The sequence below is a fragment of the Chenopodium quinoa genome, unplaced genomic scaffold (genome assembly GCF_001683475.1).
Source record: "Chenopodium quinoa cultivar QQ74 unplaced genomic scaffold, ASM168347v1, whole genome shotgun sequence".
Lineage (NCBI taxonomy): Eukaryota > Viridiplantae > Streptophyta > Magnoliopsida > Caryophyllales > Amaranthaceae > Chenopodium > Chenopodium quinoa.
The window spans coordinates 1,426,936-1,441,977 of record NW_018743066.1 but is presented as its reverse complement, the minus strand read 5'-3'; the positions used below and the strand labels follow the sequence as shown (position 1 = coordinate 1,441,977).

General features: G+C 34.2%; 4 protein-coding genes across 4 annotated transcripts; 3 read left to right on the top strand and 1 right to left on the bottom strand.

Annotated features, from left to right (window-relative positions):
- Positions 1-2,175, top strand: LOC110731109. Its single transcript, XM_021910947.1, has 4 exons — positions 1-523; positions 807-1,210; positions 1,321-1,365; positions 1,709-2,175. The coding sequence occupies exons 1-4, from the start codon at positions 105-107 to the stop codon at positions 1,831-1,833; spliced, it is 993 nt and encodes a 330-aa protein (XP_021766639.1). The 5' UTR covers positions 1-104; the 3' UTR covers positions 1,834-2,175.
- A 937-nt stretch (positions 2,176-3,112) lies between these two features.
- LOC110731108 (stigma-specific STIG1-like protein 1) lies at positions 3,113-4,091 on the bottom strand. The gene has a single exon (XM_021910946.1). It carries the CDS (start codon positions 4,012-4,014, stop codon positions 3,532-3,534), a length of 483 nt encoding a protein of 160 aa, XP_021766638.1. The 5' UTR covers positions 4,015-4,091; the 3' UTR covers positions 3,113-3,531.
- Positions 4,092-8,808: 4,717 nt separating this feature from the next.
- Positions 8,809-14,271, top strand: LOC110731308 (pentatricopeptide repeat-containing protein At4g04370-like). The gene is made up of 5 exons (XM_021911159.1): positions 8,809-11,762; positions 11,876-11,934; positions 12,039-12,116; positions 13,574-13,594; positions 13,699-14,271. Exon 1 carries the CDS (start codon positions 9,232-9,234, stop codon positions 11,515-11,517), a length of 2,286 nt encoding a protein of 761 aa, XP_021766851.1. The 5' UTR covers positions 8,809-9,231; the 3' UTR covers positions 11,518-11,762; positions 11,876-11,934; positions 12,039-12,116; positions 13,574-13,594; positions 13,699-14,271.
- LOC110731149 lies at positions 12,602-14,027 on the top strand. Its single transcript, XM_021910982.1, has 3 exons — positions 12,602-12,806; positions 13,574-13,594; positions 13,699-14,027. Exons 1-3 carry the CDS (start codon positions 12,602-12,604, stop codon positions 14,025-14,027), a joined length of 555 nt encoding a protein of 184 aa, XP_021766674.1.
- Positions 14,272-15,042: the final 771 nt, after the last annotated feature.

Sequence of the window (15,042 nt, the reverse complement as noted above, 5' to 3'; positions counted from 1 at the left end):
AAACTTGACTCAAAACCCCAATAACACTCATGCTTCCCAACTTTTTTGTCACACCAAATTAAAAACTAAACTAAAATTTGCCCTTCACACAAATAACAACCAAAATGAGTCACCCTAAAAATTCTACAACCCAAATACTCACTCTCTTAATACTAACAACCTTAGTTGTGTTAGTCTCTTCTCAATCATCCCTCTGCAGGTCATCCTGCGGAGGGATTCCAATTAACTACCCTCTAACCATTGATGATGGGTGCGGTAGTCCATACTACCGCCACATCTTGATGTGCTCCGGAGATGTCCTCCAGCTCCGGACCCCTTCAGGCCGGTACCCCGTGAAGTCCATTAGCTATTCGGATCCCCATATTTTGGTCTCGGACCCTCTTATGTGGGAGTGCAAGGATGAAGACCGGTTTCGGCCCACTAGACCCTTTAGCTTGGATAGCAGCACACACTTGTCTCTATCCAACCAGAATGAGTATCTCTTCTTCAATTGCAGCCCGGATAAGGTCATCATGGAACCTAGGTGCGGCTTACTTATATTTTCGACTGATCTTAATTATTTTTTTCAGCGTTTCGACTTTTATACGTGTCATTGCAGAACGTTAAATAAGTTAATAATTTGAAATTATATCATAAAGAAAATAAAGTATGTAACAATTTCCATATTATTGTACATGTTTCCCTACTGTATAATTTCATATTACTAAGCATGTGAATAGTGCAAAAGTCAAAATATTATAGTCAAATTAACAAATACGAGAAGTACATATATAGTTAATATTTACAATTGATTATCAAAATTTCAGGCCTATGTTTTGCGAGAGGTTCCCTGATCGTTGTGACACTACGTGTGATCCCGCAAGCTACCTATGCCGGCATTTCCCGCAATGTGCCCCGAACAATAAGGCCTTAAGAGACCTCTCTTGTTGCTCTTACTACCCTAAGGCAACGGAATCCTTAAGGATGATGCTCAAGCATTGCGATACTTACACTAGTGTACATTGGAAGAGTGTTGGCGGCCTAGGCACCTCGCGACCCTACGATCAAGTGCCCGAGTATGGTGTGAGAGTCGACTTTGAGACCCCGCTCACGTCTAGCTGCCTTCGTTGCCAGGACCGTGCTAAGGGAGGAGGTACTTGTGGGTTTAATACCACAAACCAAGATTTCTTATGCTTGTGTGAAGAAAGAAATGTCACTACTTATTGTAAAGGTATGTCCAATACAGTAACGTACATAAAATATGTATCACAACAAATTAAATATATTTTCTAACTCTTAATATCATTAAGCATGGGCGTTGCCTATTTGTGATTGTGGCAGATCATCGAATTGAAAGACATGGTGGACATACTAAGGCCGTTGCAGGTAAATATTTCAATTGACGACTATAAAATTTTCAATTACTTATTAGGTTCAAACTAAAATTGCCACAATTTCGATAAACAAAGTGTATTATTCACATATTACCAAAATTTATATATACACACACATATATATAGGTATAATTGTAATCATATCATGTGTCAAATTTGATTAGGACAAGAATTATTTGTGTTAATTAGTGTTGTATTCGATTTGAATTACCATGACTAGCTTCATCTCCGTTTTATGTTTTGTTTTTTATGTTGTTATGTCGTGTTGGAGATTGTCAGCTGCCCCAATTTGCCCGTAGATATATGATTCTAATATTTGTGTGGTGGTGTGATAGGAACGGTGACAGCAGCATCAATAGCAGGGGTAGGAATTGGGGCAGGCATATGGTACTTGAAGAAAGTAAGAGCAACTGCACCAGTTACACATGGTGTCCAAACCAATGAGAATAGAATATTCTAGTATAAATTTTAATTTTTAATAATTATTACTAGCTTTACACATTATGGTTCATGGTTTTTATTGTGCAGCAAAGAAAAAACCACATTTTTGGTCCCTTCTACATCACTATATATGTACCTTTTTTTTTTCTTTTTCTTTTTTTATTTTTTTATTTTTATTTTTATTTTTTTTATTATTACTAGCATTACACATTATGGCTTCAATCTTTTGTTGACCAAACATAGGCGTAATATATTTTGGATACATATAAACTTAAGTTAATAATGCATATCTATATAATAATTGATAGATATTATATTTACGATAATATTAATAGGATTACGACTCTTGTAAACCCCTATATATATTAATCAATGGTACACACTCCAGGTTGAGGAGTTTTCCCAAATTCTAACATGGTATCACAGCTTAGGTTTTAGATCCAAAATTAATTTTTTTAATAATATATCTTGTGATTTAATAATTTAGTTAATGCTTCACCTTATAACATTTCACAAACAATATTGTATATACCAAATCAATTCCAACCCAAGGCGTATAGTCAACGTAAAGTTGTATTACAAAATAATTTTTAGGGTCAAAAGGTCAACGGAGGATCGCATTTTTTTTGTTGATAATTCAATTGATTTAGAATGATTACAATCTAATTCATTTATCATTTAGGTGCCTTTAGCTATGTTTGGCAATTTGGGGTTAGCTATTATCACATGTAAATTTTAGCTGATTGTATTAGATGTTAGCGATGGACTATGTTAGCTGCCTGGCTGGCCAGTTTTATCAAAGATTTTGTGAAAATGTGGTTGATAACTAGTTAATAGGTGTTATATGGAATGACTAAAATATGGCTAATACGATCGATAATCACAATTAATGAAGCAAAGTAGTCATATTAAATCTAGCTAATTGTGATATGATAAACTTGAATGTTACTATGAATTTCCTCTGATTAGAAATAGTTGCAACTTTTGATTTACTCCGTACATTATATTCACGCACACAATTTACTTTTATTAGTTTTGGTGATTTACACTTAATGAAAACATAATCACGTAGAATCTTTTAGATGTGTCTCAAAATATATTTTAAACATCAGTTTTATTTTAGTTTAATTTTCCTTGATAATTATATATACAAGCATATACATGTTTGAAACGATGAATTGACAAACATATACTTGTATAAAAATAAAAATGTTACAACAAATTCTAAATAGAGGAAGTATATATAAATAATACTTTTAGATGTTTAAATAAAAGAAGTACTTTTTGCTTCAAAAAAATAAAATAAAAAAAATGAAGTACTTTATTACTTAACCAAGTACACATCACACTGAACAACACTTCATTAACAGAATATAGTTAACTATAGTATACATAAAAAATTTATTTAATTAATTCATAGTATATAATATAATAAAGTAAATACAACTGAAAAAAGAATATAACCAATCTTAATTATTTGCTAGAGCTTCCACCAACCTAGCTAATAGCCAGAATAGCTCGATCGATCACCTTTATTGGCTCCAAGCAATTTAACAAATCAATTAATATCCAACATGTATGAAAATTATGAACATTAATCAAAACTTAATTAATTAATTATATGCATCCATATTCTTTACCAAAATATGATATGTAGCTAGGATATAGTTGTGTTTGATAATTAGCCCTCATCTTCTTCATATATGCTTGTATCATTTTAAGCATAGCTACACATGCCATAGTAGCAAAAGCTCCCTTTCTTGCATTTGTTCTTGCAAGCCCCACAATTCTTTCTATCATACCAAAGGTTAATACATCTCCCATTGCAACAAACCTCAGGAAATCTGCATTTTCGTCCACACATTCCACAATTTAGGTTATCGGTTTTGACATTAACACACCTCTTACCACAACAATCGCGGCCTGGACTTCCTTTAGTATGACAAACCCTAGGGAACTTATCACATGTCAAACGGACACGTGCACCATAAGTACCACCAATCACTTTGTATGGGCTAAATGGATGTTTTTTCTTTGAATTGAGAAACTTACTCGACCCTTTATAGGAATCAAATCTTTCTAATTCTTCACTTTTCTTATCGTTTTTCTTATTCTCTTTTTTGGTTTGTGCCGAGGAAAGAGTGATGAGAAGGGCCATGAGAACGGCTAAGACAAGCGCAATCTTAAGGGATGACTTCATATTTTCTCGACAATTTGAATAAGAAAGACAATGTTGATGGAATTTAAGCTCTAAGAGGAGCTATTATAAGATAAAAGATGAATGTATGTTTTGTGATTTTTACAATTATGTGTACTATGTATATATAGGCAAGAGATAAAACACATGCATGCATATAAGTTGTACGCAAAGGGAAATAAATTCAAGCATTTTAGGCGGCTTGAGCAATTAGTGGAGTGGTCTTAGTCATAATAAACCAGAAATTTGGTTTGTGGAAAATATATTTGACCTTATACGTCAAACCTACTAAAATATGCCAAGTAATTATCAATTATATAATATCATATATAAGTAGGAATAATATAATATCAATCAATATCTAACTAGTATACTCTATGTATCAATATGTATCTATATATTATTAGTAGAATCATAATAATGTCATTAAACTATATGTTAAACTTTGATCTATATATTATTGGTACTAGTTCCAACACAATCCAAGGAGTAAAGTAGAGCTAAATAATGCTTACAAATTTGTGGTTAGAACATTAAGAGAGGGAATAAATTTCTTGGACAATTAATTAAACTTATACCCTATAGAAATGTAGATTTTGATAGCTAGCAAAACTATGCTTTTCCCCGACAAACAAGGTACTATTATCTAATGTGATTTGATCATATGGCAATTTTAAAAGGGGGAAAATGTGCTTCTTGTGATTTGGAATGTGGGAAAAGTAGTGAGAATGAAGCTAATATAGGGTAGATGGTTATGAAGCCATAGAATACACGCACACCAATTTAATTAATTATTTCATTAGATTTAATATCAAGTAATTAATCACACACTTAAACATGTTCAATAAAATAATTGTTAGCTGTAATAATGGCTTTGAAATAAGAAAAAAAATGATAAACATAGCCCCAATGGTTATGTATAAAGGTTTGTTCTCTTACGTTGAAATTCAGTTCAGTTCAGTTCAGTTCAGCTCAGTTTAGTTTAGTTTAGTTCAGTTCAGTTCAGTTCATTTCATCTGCTAATTTCCTTCTCTTATAAAATATTCAGTTCAGTTTAGTTCAGCTTAGCTCAGTTCAGTTCAGTTCAACTGAGTTCAGTCAATGAGAATAGGCCCTAAGAAGCTAAAAAGGAAAATAACGAGGATAGATTAACATTCATTATACCAACATGCGCGTGATTTTGTCATGAATTCCCAACTTAATTCTATTTTAGGAAGTATATTTAATGCTTATACATAGCCTAAGGGCTACCTGTATCATTATCCTAAAAATATTTAATCACTTTACTATGTCAAAGAATTCAAATATAAATACGGCAATTTAAGATATTAAATGTAACCATTCAAAATCTAGATATTTGTTAGATAACTAATTACTCGATTTTGTCACTATCTAGTTATTCCAAGCAAAGGAATATCCAAGACTTTTTGATGTGAACAAGAAAATATAATTGTCAATTGGCCAATTTAACAGCTTGGATTGAGCTACTAGTTTCACCAATGGCTATTAGCCTAATTTAATTAGTTACGTGGAAAACTCTTTTAAACTTCCTACTTAGTCGTTTTCTTAGCCGTTAGCCAAGCACTTTTGTGATGTACTTGTCAACGCTTTTTGTTTGAAATTTCATCTTTACTTTTCTACTGCTGTAATTTTATTTATTTGACTGCTAATTTTATAACATAGATAGTCAACTCGTTAGACACTTAGTAATATTAATAAACTGATTATGTTCAGCAAAGGCGTTTATTGTATATTATCAATTAATGAGCTTATTATAATATACATTTTATAACTTAAGTTGATAAAATTAACTACTCCATAGTAGCCATGTTTAATCTAAAGGTCTATTCTTTTCACTTTATTTCCAGTTCAGTTCAGTTCAGTTCAACTCAGATCAGTTCTGTTCAATTAAATTTTTAATTTTCTTCTCTCATAAAATATTCAATTCAGTTCAGCTCAGCTCATTTCAGCTCAATTCAACTGAGTTTAGTAAATCAGAACAAACCTTAAGAACTACGTATAATAAATCATCATGTCATTCATGTGAGTAATGTGTTACTACCTTCCTTAAATTTATTATTCTAGCTCTATTTATCTTTTAATCTTAGTAGCTATTGTGCCTATAACCAAGAGAATAAAAAAGCTAGAGAATTAAAGTATTTGAGCCCTCTTTGTTTTCAAAATTTGAAAATATAACTACTCCATATGTAAATTTAACATATATATACCAATTCAATATTGTCAAATTAAACATATTAGACATTAACTACAAAAGGTTAAAAAAAAAATAATTAAATAAAAGCAAGAGGCAAAATTCACTAAAATATCTAAATAGATAATCCTTGATCACAAGCTCGGTCAAAACCTGATTGCAAATATATGTTAACGCAATGTTTGCATGATTGTAGAAGATTTGCTATACAATAATTCAAAGCTTAGTTACAAAAGCATAAGTATAATTGTGATTGTGCATGCATGTGCAAATGTGCTTTGCTTAGAGTTTTTGCATACATCTCTATTTCTTTCTATTTTTATGGCCAGAGTTTGATTACGTATTTAATTATATTACATATATATCTCGTTTGACTTTATGATTCTCACAATTTTTTTTTATTCCGAATTAATTTATATAAATAGCATTAGCATATCTCATGTTATGTTGCTGTTGATTGCCGTGCTTAAAAATTATAGTTGTGCTCAATTATTCATGAAAATTGAGTTGGTGTAGCGTTAAGTTAAAAAATTTACGAATATCTATATGGGCATGTATTGGAGAAAAGTTTGATCGCATATGATTATTTTTTGCTTGTTTGCATTGGACTTTCAATATGAGTTTGATTGGATACCACGAAAAAAACTACTACTGCCATAAAATATTGGTTTAATTATGCAAGTGAAATGGAAGATATGATTCATATGAACTTATATGTCTCAATTCAAGTGATCCGATTCACAATTTCACTAATAAGAAATCCAAAAAATCACGTTTTGCTTCAAATTGCTTAGAGATGAAGCTAATGGTTGGCTATAGTTTGAGCAAATTTATGTATTATTTTCCATATATTCATCTGGAAGCATGTTTGTTAAAGAATAATAAAATGTGATTTTAAGTTACTAAATTGAGCTAACCTGGTCATAAGTTTCATTGATTGACTACCAAGTCATAACATTGTCAAATACCACAATTAGAAATTGTTTCTTGTATATTAAATGATCTGAAAAAAAAAGGGTTATGATCTAGATCGAACAAGAATTTGCATTGTCTAATTTCCAAAATAATTTTCCCTGGAAAAAAAAAAATTCCAAACTAATTACTTCTTTTGTCCCATAATAAATAATTTGAACACTTGTTTGAGCACGACATATTAAGCAATAAGTTGTTGAAATGTGATAAGGGAAATTAAAAATTATTTTTGTTAAAAATGTAGATGTGATAAAAGAAGGTCAATCGTATTTACTAAAGTCTAAAACAACAGGTCTTGTATAATGGACCCGATCTACAATAAATTATTACAGACTCAATATTTGATACACTTAAAATAATATGCTTATATTTTGAATGATATAATCACTTTTTTAGATGCTATAAAAATGTATCGATTTTTATGCAACTATTTTTTGCCGTGAAAATTAGGCAGTTGCGTTGATTTTTTTTGCCAATCATGAGCTCAATTTGGTTCCTTAAGGCCTAAAATGACCCTTTAAACTTTGACGGAATATTTTTCGACACATAAACCAATGTAAAAATTAATTTGGGCTACAATTTACAATTTATTTTTTAAATGGTTGCAAATTACAAACTTTAAATGGCTGCAATTTGCAAATTTTCCTACAATAAAATACTTCGTATAATATAAACAATCCGAACATACATCAACGAACTTTAGGAGTTAACTAACCCCTAACAATTTAATGTAAATTAGCCTTTTGGCCCGTTCCATGTAATGTGTTGCTTATTTGTGTTGTATGAGTCGACATTGTTTTATTGTACTCTATATGTTTATGTAATGCAGACTAAGTAGCTCATTTTTTTTTTTTTAAAAATAAAGTTTGGGAGATTAAAAGACTACGACTTTATTTTACTATGGTGTAATTGAATCTCTTAATATGCTTACCTAAATTTGCAATTACGAATGCATAAAGACATGAACATTATTTTTTGATAAAGAAGATGGCATGTAGAATTAGCGTATGAGTGATTTGTGATGACATGTGCAAACGAGTAATGTGTGGTTTGTGTTTTTAAATACTACTCGAAAAGTCGCAAGTATAGGTAGATATTCCAACATACTTGCGTTATTACGTTTAGGAAAAATTGATTTTTGCTACCTATCAAACACATCAAATTGAATTTTGCTACCTATCAAAACTTTTATTTTATTTTGCTACCTAACATATGCCCTTTTTTTAAATTTTGCTACCACCGTTAAAGAATCCGTTAAGTGGGTCCATAACGACACGTGTCGTGTTATTATTGGCCAAAAAAATTAAAAAAATTAAAAAAAATTAAAAAGAAAAACCTAAACTACCCAGCCACCACCCCCTTCCCCCCAGCTCACCGCACCCCTCCCCGAAACCACCACCCGCGTCGCACCACCAGCCCCAACCCACCTGAACCCTCCCCCTCCCTTTCTCGCAACCGCGTCGCCCCCAAAAACCACCAAAACTAAAACCCTAGATCCCACCACGGCCACGAATCTGGCCACAAATGCCGAAATCGGCCGGTTTTGGGGCTCAGTGGCCTTAATCGGCCGATTTCGGCCTTTTAAGGCCATGTTCTTGCCCGTTTTTGGGGACGAGGGTTTTGGGTTTAGCGATTTTGGGGGCGACACGGTTGCGGGAAAGGGAGGGGGAGGGTTCAGGTGGGTTGGGGCTGGTGGTGCGACGCGGGTGGTGGTTTCGGCGAGGGGTGCAGTGAGTTGGGGGGAAGGGGGTGGTGGCTGGGTAGTTTAGGTTTTTCTTTTTAATTTTTAATTAATTTATTTTTTTAATTTTTTTGGCCAATAATAACACGACACGTGTCGTTATGGACCCACTTAACGGATTCCTTAACGGATTTCGTTCAGTGGTAGCAAAATTTAAAAAAAGGGCATATATTAGGTAGCAAAATTCAATAAAAGTTTTGATAGGTAGCAAAAATCAAAATTTTCAAACGTTCAACTACATTTTAAATTTTAACTACCGTAACTAAAAACGATCATTCTTCACTATCCTAGGCCAATGAGCAGGCTCAAAGCTCACATAAGACCGCCGCCGCAATCACCACCACTGCCGCCGTCCTTCACCGCAACAAAATCCTTCAATTCAACGATTAACCGCCTTTCTTCATCGGGTTCTCACCGTGATGTATTCACCACCTTCTCTTCAATGCTCAACTCCCACACTCCCTCAGATGCTCACACTTTCCCCTGTCTTTTTAAAGCTTGCACTTTTCTCAACAAGTTTTCACTTGGCATTTTGTTACATCAACGTGTTATAATTCATGGGTATTCTTCAGATTCCTATATTTCTTCTTCTTTGATCAATTTTTATGCGAAATTTGGTCGGGTCAAGAATGCACATAATGTGTTTGATTTAATGCCTGACAGAAATGTAGTTCCTTGGACTGCTATAATTGGGTGTTACACGCGCTCTGGGGATGTTTATAGGGGGGTTCATTTGTATAATATGATGAGATATGAGGGAATTTCACCTAGTTCTGTTACCATGTTGAATATTCTATCTGGGGTTAGTGATATTTCTTTGTTGGAGTGTCTACATGCTAGTGTAGTTCAGTTTGGTTTGTGTTCTGATCTTAATTTGGCTAACTGTATGTTGAATTTGTATGGAAAATGTGGGAGAATTAAAGCTGCTAGGGACTTATTTGAAGTGATGTTTAAGAGGGATATTGTTTCGTGGAATTCATTGGTTTCGGGTTATGCTCAAGCAGGGAACTTTAAGGAGATATTGAAGCTGTTTAAAAGAATGAGGAGTGAAGGTATCGGCCCTGACCAGCAGACATTCGGGACTCTTTTGAGTGCCTCCGAGTCTTTGCAAACTGATGTTGATTTGGGAAGACTGATTCATGGACAGATTGTGACATGTGGATTGCATGTGGATGCACATTTAGCGACTTCACTCGTGGTCCTGTACTCGAAATGTGGAAATTTCTGCAGTGCGTTTAGAGTATTTGAAAGGGTTTTAGAGAAGGATGTGATTCTTTGGACTTCTGTGATATCTGCATTTGTACAGAATGATAGTGCATACAATGCATTGATGGTCTTTAGTCAATTGCTGGATTCTTGTTGTACTCCTTCTACATCAACAATAGCTACAGTTCTTGCTGCGTGTGCAAAAATTAGTTCACTACGACTTGGGACTTCAGTACACGCGTACCTACTACGTCAAAGAATGACTCTAGATATTCCTGTTCAAAACTCACTGATCACTATGTATGCAAAGTGTGGTCTTCTAAGGCAAAGTTATGCCATTTTTGACAATATGAGTGAGAGAGACATAGTTTCATGGAACGCAATTGTTGCAGCATATGCACAAAATGGTGATCTGTGGAAGGCATTGTGCTTGCTTAATGAGATGAGATCAATGCTCCAACAACCTGACTCTATAACCATTATTTCCCTACTCCAAGCCTGTGCTTCCACAGGGGCTCTGCAACAAGGGAAGTGGATCCACAATTTTCTCACCAGAAGCATTTCTCAGCCGAGCATAATGGTTGGTACAGCTTTAGTTGACATGTATTCAAAATGTGGTGACCTTAAAACAGCTCACAAGTGTTTTAATCAGATGCCGAAGCATGATATTGTCTCATGGAGCACAATTATCACTGGATATGGCAGTCATGGAAAAGGGGAGATGGCTTTAAAGCTGTTTTTGGATTTTCTACACTTGGGGTTTCAACCAAATCATGTCATCTTTCTTTCTGTTCTCTTCTCTTGCAGCCACAATGGACTGGTTTCTGAAGGTCTAAGGATATTCAATGCAATGATACATGAGTTTGGAATTAAACCAGAACTGGAGCACCGTGCTTGCATTGTTGATCTGCTCTGTCGAGCTGGAAGGCTTGGAGAGGCATACAATTTCATAAAGACAATGTTTTCCAATCCCACGGCTGATGTTTTGGGCATACTTCTTGATGCATGTCGGATAAAGGGTGATGCTATACTTGGTGATATTGTCGCAAAAGATATCATGATGCTGAAACCTGCTTGTGCTGAGAATTATGTGCAGCTGGCTCATAGTTATGCTTCTATGAAGAGATGGGAGGGGGTGAATGATGCATGGACTCAAATGAAGGCTCTTGGACTGAAAAAGCTCCCAGGTTGGAGTTATATTCAGCAACAAGGGGAAATTACCTCATTTTTTAATGGTCAGAGTGATCATCCTCTCAATGAAGAAATGTTTTGGGTCCTGGAAATATTGGGTTATCAAATGGATGAACTGAGGTTCAACCTGAGTAACAGTAGTTTGAATGACAATATTTATGAAACTAATGTTTTATTTGGGTGAACAAGGTCCTATAACCAATTTACTTTTGATGATTAATTTGAGGACAAGAGTGTGATTATTCAGCAATTTACAGCTTGTAGAATCATTTTCCAGCTGCTGTCAGACCTGCATACCAAAGCCAAGGTTATAAGGCCGGAGGCCCTCTACTGGGAACTGAAATTCCGGGACCAATATCCTATCAAAGTACACTGATTGAACATATGGATGGTTAACTTATGCATATATTCAGGGGACGATTTTATTGTGTAAGTGATTCTTTGATCAGTAATTGCTACAAATATAATATGGCATGTATCTTTGTTCTACAATTTCATTCACTTTACATGTTGACATATTGATAGTTTATGCACATATGCAGGTGTGATCGCATTTTTTCTGTAACCGATTTTTTGACCATTAATTGGTACACATGAGCTGGTATGTGTCTTTGTTTCAAATAAAAACCATTCACTTTGACTGATTCTGGTGGCTGGATATGAGTATGATGGGTTATTAAATGCATCCTTTCTACATTGATGCAGACCAGCCATTGCTCTAGGCATATGCTGGAGTGGCGTGAGTAAATGGGAGGAGACAAATGTGAACTGCTCTTCTGTGATGTAAGTATCCGTCTATCCCAAAAGCTTATGATGAAAAGAGTATTCAAGTATTATTCCTTGTCTATTGTATGATATAGCATCAAAAGTCTCTAGTGACTAATCTGACTTGGCCCAAATTTACCGGGCTTGTGCCAACATTTTCGGGTCGGCTGTACCCGGCATTGATCATTTTTAGTTAGAATCTTAGAACCAAACATAAACCATCAAGAAAAAGAAAAAAAGATGTACTTTTTATTTTATTAAGACAGATTATAAAATTTTGGCTCAAGATTAGGCATTTTGTTAGCATATACATTTGACTAGGTAATTTCCCATAAATTCAAATTTGATGCCCAAAACTAAACAAAAATAAAATCAATAAAATAAAATAACCGCATTAATTCTATAACAAATCCAAAAAATAACTTTTTTGTGATTAAAATCCGAAATTTACCAGTACCATCATTAGAAGAAGAGGAAGCAGCAGCATTATGATTGGTTAGAAAATGGTACATCTAAAGAGAGGAAATGGGATATTCAGCCCAAGAGTGGTGAAAATGGCAACTGGAATTCTTGGGATGTGTGTTGGTTACATTGTGGGTCCCCCACTTTATTGGCAAGGCCTTGCCGCATTTTCTCACTCTTCCTCTTCTTGCTCTCCTTGCCTTTGTGATTGTTCTTCCTCTTACCCTTTTCTATCTCTTCCTCAAGGTAATTTTTTTTTTTGACGGATTCCTTGAGGTAATTTAATCATTCTTATAACCCTAATTAATTGGTTTGCATTGCATTAGTTTCTACAAATCATGATCGATTAGACGGTTAGGAGTTAGAATGTGTAGGTAAATTTGTGACTTAAATTGTGTCAATGTTGCCCTTGTAGCTCATTCGGACAAAAAATTAATGTCTAGGATAGGATCTACACTAGGTGCTTTATATAAACATTAAGTTCCGTATTATTTTTAGTTAATTATCTTGGCCTCCATTAATTACTCTAGTAATTAATATGGTGTAACCTTGATGATCATGAATGTTGCATATTTTTGGATTTAATGTTAATCACTATATGTTAATCATTATCATAGCTTTCTAATTTTCTATATAGATTTTTTATTTCCACACAATTTGGCTCTCTGCACCAACAGGCAACAGGCTTCTTGGACTGGCACTCCTGTGTATGAAAGAAATTGTCCAAAAACCCATACAATATACACACTGTTTTATAAATGGAATACTTTTATTTTCTATATACTAGTAATAAAATGCATCTTGTTTCAATAATGACCTAAAGCATACTTAATATTCTAGAATATGGCAAGCCACCATTTACCTAAAATTTGCTCTAAATTATACTACATTATAACCCTAATAGGAGTATTAGTTAAGCTTAATAATACATTTCTCAAGAAAACTGATTTATCTGTGACTCACTTGTAACTCGCGACTCTCTAACCAGATTCATCTGTTTGCTTTTGTTACAGGACTGAACAGATCATTTACAGGTTAGGGTTTTTTAAAGTTATGAAATTCATGATGTACTTCAAGCCAAGGGGTGAAATTATATGATGATATGCTGATATTCTTCTGGATGTTTTTACTCTTTCAGATTGTATGAAGCATGATCCTGAGGTTAGTGAAGAAATGGAGAAGCACTTTGCAGATCTTGTGGCAGACGAGCTGAGACAAAAAGAGGCCGAAGCCTCAGAAAACCAGCGAAGATCTGATATGGGGTTGCTAGAAGCTAAGAAGTTCGCGTCTCAGTATCAGAAAGAGGCAGATAAGTGCAACTCAGGCATGGAAACTTGCGAAGAGGCAAGAGAAAGAGCCGAGGAAGCCTTAGAAGCACAGAGAAAGATAACCGCAATGTGGGAGCAAAGAGCACGCCAGAAAGGATGGAATGAAACCGTTGCTAGAAGAGCTCGAGAAAAGAAATGATTAGCTTCAAGTTTGTAAGTCCTTGATTGCTTTCCTAGTTGATAGTGCAGAGCACAGTTTTATTATTGGACAAACATCTAGGCTTTAGCTAATTTACTAAATTTTGTTTACAGTAATTCTTAATAATAATACTAGTACATATGAAACATTGATGGGATGTGTATGCTGGAAAATGAGCTGGTTGAGTAGAAGTCTTATTATCATCCAACCAAGAAATTGCTGCTTGGTCATTTTTCAATTGGTTGCATATACAGAATGGGGCAAGTTATTAAACATGGTCATTTATAATTACAGAGCCCACAATTCCATAAAAGGACATTCGTAAGTACATAATTATCAAGGACGCGTTCTACCACTAAGCTTATTGCCCGTTGTTTAATCTTAAAACTCGGGGATTAAGTAATGCAGTAGAAACAAATCAATTCACAAAAACTTGGCTCCTTTACACTACAGCCAGTAACTTTCGTGTTCTTGCCTTCGTGATCTATCACATCGATCTGATCGAAACAAATTATCCTTTTCACGGAAGTAAGTCTTTACCTAGATTAAATCACCAATATACTGTATTTCCTATCTTTTTCATGAACTTGTATTAGAACTTGTACTTTTAAGTTTTAAAACATGACTTCTTCAACTGTAAAAGACAAAGTTGAATGTCATGTGAAAAAGAAAGAAGGAAAATAAATGCACAACAAATCCTTTATCAGTTAAACCAACGACTAACCAGTTATAATTGGTGAAATGTGCATAGTATTGAGGCATATTGGTTGAAAAGAGGAAAGACCAAATTAACAACAATAAATTTTGACATACAATTCATAATCAATTTTGCTCAATTTGTGGGTGTTTTTGCTCTGTTTTTGGCAGGCATATTGTCAGAAGTTCTGATAGCAAACCAACCTCTAATTGTTTGAGTCGGTCACTAAATTTCAACTTTTTTTGAATACCAAAACTCTAGAAATTCTTTTGCAAACTTTGCATTGTCAATTACTACACAACCCAAATTAGCAGCCAA